Source organism: Acromyrmex echinatior, chromosome 7 (genome assembly GCF_024713525.1).
Source record: "Acromyrmex echinatior isolate Ae372 chromosome 7, ASM2471352v2, whole genome shotgun sequence".
NCBI lineage: Eukaryota > Metazoa > Arthropoda > Insecta > Hymenoptera > Formicidae > Acromyrmex > Acromyrmex echinatior.
The window spans coordinates 14,883,255-14,895,736 of NC_141858.1; the positions used below are offsets into that span (position 1 = coordinate 14,883,255).

General features: G+C 32.5%; 1 protein-coding gene across 2 annotated transcripts; it reads left to right on the forward strand.

Annotated features, from left to right (window-relative positions):
- Positions 1 to 1,623: 1,623 nt before the first annotated feature.
- On the forward strand, positions 1,624 to 12,279 carry LOC105154153 (phosphatidylinositol-3,5-bisphosphate 3-phosphatase MTMR4). 2 transcript variants are annotated; one of them, XM_087408240.1, is made up of 16 exons: positions 1,624 to 2,485; positions 6,433 to 6,502; positions 6,680 to 6,996; positions 7,141 to 7,327; positions 7,420 to 7,598; positions 7,676 to 7,871; positions 8,464 to 8,654; positions 8,753 to 8,948; positions 9,042 to 9,227; positions 9,439 to 9,603; positions 9,702 to 9,952; positions 10,036 to 10,269; positions 10,348 to 10,636; positions 10,781 to 10,882; positions 10,969 to 11,153; positions 11,364 to 12,279. In XM_087408240.1, exons 3-16 carry the CDS (start codon positions 6,689 to 6,691, stop codon positions 11,704 to 11,706), a joined length of 3,012 nt encoding a protein of 1,003 aa, XP_087264366.1. In that variant the 5' UTR covers positions 1,624 to 2,485; positions 6,433 to 6,502; positions 6,680 to 6,688; the 3' UTR covers positions 11,707 to 12,279. The 2 variants fall into 2 exon arrangements, with proteins under 2 accessions (XP_087264366.1, XP_011067787.2); XM_011069485.2 differs by having other exon boundaries at positions 6,448 to 6,502.
- Positions 12,280 to 12,482: the final 203 nt, after the last annotated feature.

Below are 12,482 nucleotides of genomic sequence, written 5' to 3' on the forward strand. Positions count from 1 at the left end.
TTATATACGTGGGTTAGACAAGGATGAACAATCAAAGTTGATTCAAATTGATGATCTATCCTTAGGTCTGTTTTTTATTGCTGCACTTTCTGAACTGATACACACAATGCAATAAGTTGAAGTGAAATATACTTTTATTTCGCTTCAACTTATTGCATCAGTTCAGAGTGTAGCAATAAAAAACAGACCTCTTGTCTAATCTACTCAATAGTACGGATACCGACGAGGTACTATTAAGGGCCGTCTACATAAGTCGCAAACGCAATATGCATTTGCGACAACTAATCAAAAGCTGTTATTAGTACTATTTACTAACTATTATTAGTACTATTGCATTTCTGATTGGCTGTCGCAAATGCATCTGCGAACTGCGTTCTGCGTTTTCGACTTATGTAAACGGCTCTTTAAAGACCGACATCCTTACGGGAATTCGCGTTCCTTGTGAATATTGAAATAATTAAGAGTTAAAAACTAATAATATTGTACTGCAAACAATACAATACAAATACAAAGGCTGTATTCCAAAATTGATTGCCCAAAATTTACTGAAAATCTATAATGCACGTAACGTAAACTGTAGCATTTTCAGTGCTGGAAATAAATTTGGAACACGGCCAAAAACGCACAAAGAAAATCTCACCCAAATGGCTGTAGAGTCATTCTGGCCTTCTACAATAAGCTATTAGTTATAAAGCAGAAGTCAGAAGTTAAAAATTGATGACTGTGATTGGTCAATTTTTAACTTCTAACTTCTGATTTATGACTAATGGCTTATTGTAAAAGGTCCATTCAGCTGGAAACACAGATTCTTAGGCTAATGTGCTTTTTGTTTCTTGCTGTTTGTTTCTGTTTGTCTCTTGTTTTTTTTGGTCAACAAGAGACAAACAGCAAGAAACAGAAAATGAAAAGCACATTGTAGAATTAGCTTTACATAACGCATTGCAGAATTAGCCTTACATAAAACATGAGGCACAAGAAAATCAACAAATTAGAGTCCTTCATTTCACAGAAAGGAAGGAAATAAAGGATTTTGATTGGTTCATTTTCTTATGCATTATTTTTTATGCGTTATGCAAGAGTCTGTGCTCCCCGTTTTATGATTGGTCGCGCTGTTTAGTTCCACTATAAATTTCCGCTTATGGAATGTCTGGAGATCGATCCTGTATCTTGAAACGAGATGAAAATTACAAAAGTGAGCGAACTTACTAGAATACTGATAATTTCATTGGTCAACATCTAGTAAATTGTTCATTTTTGTAATTTTCATCCTGTTTGAAGGTACAGAACTGATCCCCTGCTTTCTTTAGACTTGTTCTTCTTGTCTAAACTTTTGCATCAATTTATCTTTTTTTCTTTTCTCTCCAAAAGGAAAGAAGAGCAAGAAAGACAAACTGGTGCAAAAGTTCAGATAAGAAGAACGGGCTTTTTGTTCATATTTGTCTCTAATCACGGCCATAATATGAGGTCTATTCGTGTTGCATGAAATCTCCAAATATTTTTGCACTTAAAATGAGATAGATACATATTTTGCCTTAAAAAGAGAGAAAACGAAGATGTCGAGTGCCAAAAGTGCAAGCAACGCGAACAGACTTACTATTGTAATAATATGGAGGTTGTCAACGTTGATTCTTTACTATGTCTATGACACGAGAACGTATCGAATTGATCTTATTTCTCGTATGTCTCGTAGCAGGAGCGAAATGAAAGTAAAATGTCAAAATATTCATATATTTTTGCCTTTGTTTTTGTTGCTGTTAGTTGGTTACCATGTTATATGTTGGTAATACTTGCTACGTTTCGATCTGAAGCGTTTACAATTCGATATTTTCAATCTTAGTTTGTTCTACTTCGCTGAGAAAAGTGGATTAAAGTGCATCGAAACTTAACCCGTTTACATCCGAGAAATTCACTCCGAACTCTGAAGTGACTCGGGGGAATATTGGGATTGGACTTGGCTGGGTGTAAACAAGGCCATTGTTGCATATTATTGCAGTACACCGCACATGCATAACAATTTTGAATAGCGCGACGAAATTGTGTGTGTTTGTCTCGCAAACGTACGAATTTCGACTTTCCAATCTTTCCATAGCGAGATCTACGAGACGATAGAAGTGCGGGGTGCGCATGGTTGCATGCTGCCATGATCCAGCTGCCGTAAATGCCGTAATGAGAACTGATAGTCGTCATCTTTCCCACCACTACCATCAGCACCATCAACACCATCAGTACCAGCCGCTCGCTGTCATTGTCATTGTATTCCTGGCATTTTATCGTTGCGAAGGTATCCATGAAGACGATGCTCCGCGTCGCGGAGCAGTGTCGTTAATACGTGACATTCTGTAGTATTCGCGTTTGGTTCATGGATTTCGCATGAGAGAAGGTCTCCTGCCGAGGAAGAAAGAAAGATATACATATACATACTTATATATCTCCTTCAAGTATAAAACGACGTGCTCGTCCATGTGGAATATCTCACAATCCAGAAGTGAGTACGAAGCGAATCTTCATTTCTCTTACAAACAAGTATAATTGTATGCACTCGGTGTGTCTTTCTTTTTTAAGGTGGAAAAAAAAGTTATTGCGCGAATAATTATACGCCGTATATGCGCTGCGCGTTACAAGGCTGACACATGTCGCCGAATTGACCGTCGGCTGCATACTTGCTAACTGCTGCATACTTACATAGTGATAAGCCAGGCGAGTAGATAGGAACGTGGAATAGAATGGAACACGCGCTCGATGTTATCTTTCGCGTCACGTCATGTCATGTTACTTTACAGTGTCTTATGCACACTATAGATTTCAGATGAAAAGACGCAGAAAAAATATTTTGGATGTACGAAATCTCATATTTTTTTCATAATAAATATATATTTAGGCATCAATAGGAAGAAAATATACGGTAACATTACGAGCATGAAAATTGAAAGAACACTCATTTGTCAGCTTTATTTTGCGTTTAAAGTGGAATTATTACATTCAAACTTTGGAAATAACATGCGGAAAATGTAACTGCAATGAACAGCTGCAATGTGTATCTAATTAGAATTTGTTTTTATTTATTGCATTATCTTTGGCAAAATTTATGATTTTTCCGTTATCTGGCTTATTGATAACACTGGTATCTTTATCTCTACCTCTCTATATTTTTCACAAGTATAAAGAATGTGCAGAGTGTAGTGAAAAATATCATTCGATTCTCCAGCAAGACATATAACTTTTTCTTTCTAAATTATAGACAATTTCACTTGTGTAATCTACATGTAAAAAAAAGTCAACCGAAATTGGCAATAATTGACATTGTTATTTAGAAGCAATAGGTCTCACAAGTCTACTTTTTCTGTGCACACAGAGCGGGCACTCATCAACTTCAATTAATTGACCAATTGTATTGGAATTGATCAATCACATTTGTTATTAAGTAGAATTAACCAATCTCGATTAACACCTAATCAACCGATTAGGTTAATTGAAGTTGATGAAACCGGCCCATAGTCAGGCCGATATTCATAGTCAGAATTCTTATATTATAAGGCAGTCTTAAGTACACTAGTTTAAAATATCATAAGCCAATCACAGAACTGTATTAACACCTTAACCCTGGATCTATCTATAGATTTTTAAGCCTTAAGTCATAAGGAATGGACGAATCACAATCAATTATTCTCCTTGCATTCGAATGTACTTAAGTCAACTTCTTATGGCTTAAAATTTAAAACACCTATTGTAGATCCGGACTAAGATATTATTTAAAACAGTTTTAAAATAAGAACAGATTATGAACGGATTATTCGTAAATTTATTTTTATTTCAAGATCGTCTCAAGTTATATCTTAAGATGCTAATTGCACCATATATTATGTATGCATGCGTGCGTGCATTTGAAATAAGAACTGATTATGAATGTCGATCATCACAATATCGTTTAAACTGTGTGTACCTTAGAATGTGCTCGTAAAGTTTTTGGCAATGTAGGAAGATCAAAAATATAAGATAAAAAAGTAAACATATGTTTGTATTTATAGCCAGGCTTTATATTTAAGATTTCCTTATCTATATTTATCTTCAGCTGCTTTACGAATTATTTTATTGACTACTGAGCATCTAAAGATAAATTTAAGGAAGCTTTACATATAAGATCTAACTATGAATACAGACAACAGGCTTTTATATTGTCATTTAAGATCCGATTGCACCAACGTTATTTTGACTTTAAGCGAAGCTTAAAACTCTCTTTGTCTCGTTTTAAGCGAAAGAGAGACAGAGACAAAGAATTTTAAGCCTTGCTTAAAGTCAAAGTAACATTGGTGCAACCGAGCCTAAATGATCTTTAACATAAGAATCAATTGTAAATATTATTTAAAGATAGTCTTAAAGGGATCCTAAAGTGAAGCCCGAATTCCGATGAGATCGATGTTTTACTGATAAAATGTGACATATCGACAAATTTTTATATGTTACTTTATATGTATTACTACATCAATATCTCACACACACACACATATACATAGATTTTCGTAGAACAATAATTGTTTTAATTAGAAGTCTAAATTTAATTCTAAGAACTTTACGTTATTTGTTCATATATATAAACTATCAATCTGTGGACCACAATTTCGTAAGTACAAATTGCAAAGCTTTTATATCAAGCAAATGTTGTTAGATATTGACAGCTTTGATGCCATATTGGAGTAAGAAATGGTAAAGAAGATTTCAATTTAAACAACTTTTTTGTTCTTGATATAACCACTTCACAAACTCATATTAATATGTGTACTTTAATCCTGAAAAAGGATTTTTAAATCTGTAAAAGAGGAAAAGGTTGTGATACAAAAATTATTGCGTTTAGTCGGTAATACAGACGATCCATTTTAGGATCTTCTTAAGATATGATGAATCAATTATCACAGGCTAATAGTCTATTCTTATTTTAAGATTGTCTTAGGTCTTAAGAATCAAAATACGATTCTTGATTAACATTATATTTAAGACTTAATTGGCTTATATAAGAATTGACTATGAATAGGGAAATAAATTATTTTCGATTCAAATGAATTGTTATTGATTTATATGCAAAAGCATATGAATTTTTTAAATCAACAGTTAGGATGTATATAAAAATGAAATAAACCAAGAAAGATTCATCTGAAGCCAAGAGTGTGAAATATATCATAATTTACAAAAACAAATTATCAAACATTATACATTAACATAATTATATAATGAGTTATATTAGAATAAAATATTAAGAATTATAAAATTGCTGAGAAAGTCAAAATACAAGTCAGAACCGTTCAGACTATAAATAATAAGGTTATTGACACAATGACAAAGAAATAAATACATAATAAATAAACTTGTTTAAAACTCATGGACATGAATTAAATTATAACTCATTTATTATATTTACGTATGCATGATGCAACCATTCGATGTCGGTGTAAAATTTAAACTGTTTTTTTTTTGTAGTTTAATTAATAATATTAATAACAGAAATATGATGCTTATTTAAAAGCTTTTTTGTATTAACTTGTATGGCCGAAACGTTCAAGGTTGTAACAAGTTAAATATGATTTACATTTAAATTAAATCAGTGGAAAATAATTTATTTTGTAATTTAATTTTAATTAATTTTTTCCATTAAGTATCGCGCTATATTTTTTCTCATTTGCTTAACTTTACGAACCAAGATAATATTTCATTTAATATGTCTATGTATTAGTATAAAATAACTCGTAAACTATTAATTTTTTTAATAACTTTACCTTTATATGCGGAATAATCATCAGAAGAATCATCTTATATAAAAGAAAATCATTTTAAAAAGTGGTAACCTCGATATGAAAAATTGATTTTTTCGAAAATTAATTTTACCAATATTTGCGTCTCTTCAGACCGTATAATTTTTATCTGAAACGTTTATCCGTACCTTTCATATTTTTCGAGATATTCGATCTATTTGAAGTAAAACATGTATTGTACATATATTTTTATATTTATATTTAATCTCAAGTATATTTATATAAACTAAAACAAGAAGATAATTATCCATAATGTTAAAATTTTATTAATCTTGCTCTAATGCTTTAAATAAATAAATTGGTAAACAATTGAAAGCATTTTAATAAATTCAACGTTATCGATGATTATCTTCTTGTTTTAGTTCGTAATGCAATAAACTCTTTTCAGTATCATTTTTGAAGTATTGTGATGCATTAAATATTATTGACAGTGTAAACATTGATAGGCTGTATGCATATGGAAACAAAGTATACACATTACTAAAAGTATACATATTCAGAGGTACCAAAGGGTTTGCGGGTTATTGCCGTGTAGTCATCCATTGCTAATGCCAAGGTTTCATGAATCTTGTTGGTACCTCTGAAGAAAATATTCATGAAAGATATTATCAAGTATACATATTTTTACAAGTTGTATGTATTACAGGAGACAGAATATTTTAATTTGGGAATTTCAAATATAGTTGCTGAGTTCGTGTTAAGTAAGTTTATTTTAAGTTGATATATAAAGAACAATGATAGAGATAAGATAATAGCTATCAGTATTTTTTGTCAACTTAAGATCTTAAATTTTAAATTTTTGCATACATATAATTAAGCTAATAGAAACAATAAATAAAAATCAAAACAAATATCAAAGATATGTTTTTTAATTATAGAACGAAGAGATGGAGAGTTCAGAGGAACCAACCAGTTTGCAATCCATATGTCATCTCCATGCCTCGGAGTTATTTCCTAAGCACACAAACTTTGAATGCGAGGATGAAACATTGACAATTCCGTTTACACCATTAAGCGGGGAATCAGTTGTGGCATTGGGACGGACAACGGATGGTGTCTTGGCACTTTCAAATTATAGGCTTTATCTACAATTAAGTCAAACATGTTATAATATACCTTTGGGTCTCATTGAGCAATTGGAGGTAAAAGAAATATTTTATCTGCATATTGGATGCAAGGATGCACGTTCTTTAAGGTATTTATAATGTACTATTATTTTTTACCTATATAAATGTATTAAACTTTGCTCTTCTACATTTATTAATTACTATGTATGACAGATTTATGTAATCACTTTTATTAAAAAGGTATCAACATATTAAAAATACTGATATTTTAGTTGCGCATTTACTACAAATGAGCACTGTTTAGAGTGGTTCAAACGATTGCACAAAGTGACGTATTCACGAAAAAGTATAGAGGATATATTTGCGTTTGCATACTACGCATGGTCTATAGAGGAAGGCAAAGATTATCCTAGGCTTGGAAAAGATAATAGTTCTTATATTACTACTTTTAATTCAGAAGTAAGAGAGTACCTTCTTTTGAATATTTTTATCTACATCTGTTGAAATTTTTACTTTACATATATATCCACATCAAATTATATTTTATATAGGTTGAGCGATTAAAATTTAATCTGCATGGTACATGGCGCGTAAGTCAAATAAATAAGGATTATCGGATGTGTCCATCCTATCCACCACAGCTTTTAGTTCCCGCTTGTATTTCCGACGAAACCCTCGAATTTGTTGCCAAATTTCGAAGTTCCAGACGAATTCCAGCTGTTATCTGGAGGTATAGTTTTTATTTTTTTATCTTATTATATAATATTTATAATAAATCATCTATTTTATCATTGTAATTACATGTAGACACGTGAATAATGGCGCCGTGATAGCTCGTAGTAGTCAACCGGAAGTTGGTTGGCTCGGTTGGAGAAGTTCTGAGGATGAAGTTCTTCTAAAAGCTCTTGCAGATGCGTGTAGCTATGATAAGGGCGAATCTACTATCGTAGATTCGCCTATTACATATTCCGATACTGGTGACGATGCGTCGAGTGCTGCCAAAGTAAGAGAATTTTAATCAATAAATTCAATTAGAAGAAGAGTACTTTTTTCACCGTTCGGGGATCGTTTTATTTCTACATTTTCTTACGTATTTTTCTTCATGGGAACCAAAAATGATCATAATAATTGCGGTGTTGTACTGCAGCTGTATCAGAAAATAATAAAATATATTGAAAACTCACTTTTTTATTATTCTGCATTAATAAATGCATGTAAAATTCAATATTCTACATTTATACAATGAAAATGGACTTTATTATAACTGATCAATATTTCACAGCTATTTATTGATTCATGAACTGCAAGAGAGAGTCTTCGGGTTTTTAATATATTTTCTATACTATCAAATATGTATGCTTGCATGTAACAAAATTCATTTTTACTTCGATATATAGGAAGAAATGATTTTTTGTTGTTGCAAGAAACATGAATCTTGTTAATAAGAAATTATTTCAAATGAGAAATTAAATAAAAAAGAAAATATTAAACATAGGTGTATATATATATATATATATATATATATATATATATATATATATAATTTAGGCATACAATTAGTTCCATGTTTTACATAAATAATTTCCGCTTTATAGAAAGTTTTAATTGTCGATGCCAGATCTTACACAACCGCCGTAGCAAATCGGGCACGTGGCGGTGGTTGCGAGTGTCCCGAGTATTACCCCAGCTGTGACATACAATTTATGAATTTACCAAATATCCATTCAATACGGAAAAGCTTTCATGCTGTACGACAACTTTGTGCATCGGACGCTGATCAACCAAAGTGAGTTATTCTTAGACTGTTAAATTTATTGAAATGCCCCATTTATTGAAATTCTTAATTATTTTAATTTTTTTTTATTAATCTAATTACTTTTATAGTTGGTTAAGTTTGCTGGAAGGAACGCGATGGTTGCAGCATATGTCGGGTTTATTGCGAGCAGCAGTCACTGTAGCATCTGCAATAGAAAGGGACGGTCGACCAGTATTAGTGCACTGTAGCGACGGCTGGGATAGAACTCCCCAAATTGTCGCGTTAGCCCAGATACTACTTGATCCATATTATCGTACTATGGAGGTATACAATATTTTTAAAGAATAATAAGTAATCAAGTTAATATTGCTACATAATTTTCTAATACTCTAATTTTATAATATTGTTTTATTTTAGGGATTTCAAGTTTTAGTCGAGAGAGAATGGTTAGACTTTGGACATAAGTTCGCGGATCGATGTGGTCAAACAATCGGTTGCGATGATCCTAACGAGCGTTGTCCAGTATTTCTTCAGTGGCTCGACTGCGTCCATCAGTTAATTCTGCAATTTCAATGTAGCTTTCAGATGTCTTCAGCGTATCTAGTAAATATATTTATATAAATAACTATATACATAAATATGTATAAACATTTTATATATATATATATACATATATATAATACATATATATATATATACTTACACATATCATGAGAGAAAATATGTATTATCAAAGAAATTATTCTAATATTATATTATTTCTAAGTGTAATATTCCTTTAATATTCTTATTAAATATAACATTCTTATTTCAGGTAAAATTGGCCCAACATACCTACTCGCAATTGTTCGGTACATTCCTGTGTAATACCAGGCAAGAGAGGCTACAATTGAGACTACGCGAGCGTACATTTTCAGTTTGGCGTTTTCTCAATTCGACTGCGTTTGTAAACCATCTATATTCGCCGTTAAAGAATCAAGTACGTCGTAAAATATTACATTTGATATAATTCCACACAATGACAAAACAACAATTACAACAATACTGATTTTTATATTATTGTTTATGTTATCTTAGGTATTATGGCCGAGTTGTAACGTACGCGATCTTGTTCTATGGTCTGAAGTGTATCTAGGCTCTATGGAATCATCGCTTGGTATGAGAGACGATAAACAAAGAATGACAGTAATAGACATTGAAGGTGGCGAGAATGAGGAGCCACAGGGGCAAATGACGAAGACGAGATCATACGGCGATCTTATCCATGCTCCTGATCATGCGACGCATCTGCATAGAAGACGCAGCGATCCGAGTATTTCTATGGAAAAGTATGTTATTAAAAAAAAAAAAAAAAAGTATGATAAATTTGTGCGATAAGTGGGGACATATTTGTAAATTTTTTTCGTTGTAGGAAATTTGATTCTCTAGCACTCGAGACTGAGATGGATAAAAAGAATGTAAAATACGATAACAAGAACGAAATCATGAACGAAAATTTATCAGAGACTGAAATCAGGACAAAACGAGATATCGTTAATCAAACATCCAATGATTCGCCTGCCAATCCTTCGGTAGATAGTTCCACTGATACTTTGATACCCAACAATGATTCTGTTGTTCCAGTGGTGAATGAAGAGAAAGAAGCGTAAATACATATTTTTTTATATCTCAACAATATTCAAATGAACTTTTAAACAATTGCAAAATTTGTTAAAATTTATAGGCAACAAATAAATTCATCGCGCGATATTGTTTCACCGTGGATTGAAACCGGCACTACTACTGCACAAGTTGTTTGTTCTTCGTGCAATCGTAATCATAATGAGGGTAGTGATATGAGTGATACCAGCGCTCCATTGATATCAAGAACTCCGAGTAGCATATGTCCAGCTTCTCCAACCCATCAAGATGTTATGCTAGATAATCCCGACTGGTTGGACGATGTTGATGGTCTTCCTGTTATATGTTGTGACGTTCAAATGCGAGTCCAACAAATTATCGTAGAGCATAAGGTATCTTAAGCAGCAAATGTTATTTCACACACTTTCGAAATATTCTTTGAAAGTGTCTAACAATATATTATACATAGAGCAAATAATCCTATTTTTTAAAAATAATTTTAAAAATAATTATTTAACTTTTAATTATTTTTTTAGCTCAAGGAAGAAGCCTTGAGAAAGGAATTGCATACAACAAGACTGGCACTAATTAAACAAGTTTGCAATCACAATGCAGATATCGATCGTATAGATGACATCGTAAGTAGAATTCTTTGGCTGATAATTTTTTTTATGTGTTTATGCATACAATAATATAATAAAAAAAAATATGTGATGACTTACAGGGTTCATTACCTGATTCGGTGGGTAGCGCCGGTGAACATGGGGAATCACTACCGTCGGATATGTCCTGGGAAGCTGTGGAGGAATTAGGTCCCGCGCCTACCTTATGGGTGCCCGATCATGCCGTGACTCGATGTATGGGATGTAATACGGAATTCTGGCTTGGTAGACGCAAACATCATTGCAGGTATGCATTTTGCATAATGGAACAGTAGACGCTGGTAATAATAAACGTATGTAATGAAAAGAAAGCAATAATAAAAAAATGTCTATATTCAGTAAATAAAATATGCTTTTTAAAATATCAAATATGATTTCGGTATTTAAAATGATTAAGTATTTAAAATAGTATTATATTGTTTTTTAAATTGTATAATTCTTAAATTTATTTTTGTAGATGTTGTGGAAAGATTTTCTGCGCCGATTGTTCCGAGAATTCTACTCCTTTACCTAGTGAGCAGCTCTACAATCCTGTAAGAGTATGTAGCGATTGCTACGCACGATTGCATCATCATCATCATCATACAAGTTCCTGTCAGTGTAACACCCGACAACAAAATATTAAAACAGAAAATGAGGCAGACTCTTTCGAAACAGCGACTTTACAACAACCAGTTTCATGTCAAAGATCGAGGAAATTACCACCACCCACAACAACAAAGGATTCCTGCTGTGACAACTTATTGCAGGCAACACATCAGAAAACGCAACCATCTATCGCGGCAGCCACAGTAAACTAAAAAGAAGAGTTAGAATCGAGCAAGAGAAGAAAAATAACATGAAGAAATGCGATTAATCTAAAATACGATGCGCTTGTCGTATTCATCATTTATATTGCATACATATGGCACATGGACTAATGCATCTAGTTTGTTCTAAGCGATCTAATATATTTATTGCTAGATTAATAATTTGTACGAACAAGTGTATAGCTGATATGGAGAAGAGATGACATAATCAGTATACGAAGTGTATATATCTTGAGAATAACTCGAGACTAAGATTCCCAGAGAATAAGATTCTATTTCTTTTACAAGAAATAGAAGGGAATCCTCCGAGTTTATCTAAGTATCTTTATGCTAATATGACGAGGGGATGATGAGTGGCAAAGTCTCGGATAGGCTGTGATCGACATCTAACTTTGTAGACGACTACACTATCAAGCGAAGTGCTGATTAATTGTCAATTGATCACGAGAAGAGCGGTTATTTGCTAATTAGCAATCGGATCGAGCAAAACGAATAAAATCATATTTCTTATATCGACGTCGATGTATAAGAATTGGGATATTAAATGTCATTATCTCATTGCAAGCGTCTTATATCAATCAGATTCACAAATATTCAGTACCTATATTTTATTTTCCATATCGATCCCTTTCATTAATAAATATATGCACACACGCGCGCGCGCGCATGCAACACACACACACACACATGTATAGGGGCCCCATTTTAAATGATTACCCCTCTTCTAAATCTCTTAAACAATGAGTACATTTTAGAGAAAAATGTTT

Bases quoted from the DNA above. Each gene is read 5' to 3' on its own strand.
- LOC105154153 (XM_087408240.1), top strand. From the start codon at position 6,689: ATGGAGAGTTCAGAGGAACCAACCAGTTTGCAATCCATATGTCATCTC. The intron at 8,949-9,041 runs GTATACAATATT...GTTTTATTTTAG, and splicing joins CATATTATCGTACTATGGAG to GGATTTCAAGTTTTAGTCGA. The intron at 10,883-10,968 runs GTAAGTAGAATT...GATGACTTACAG, and splicing joins TCGATCGTATAGATGACATC to GGTTCATTACCTGATTCGGT.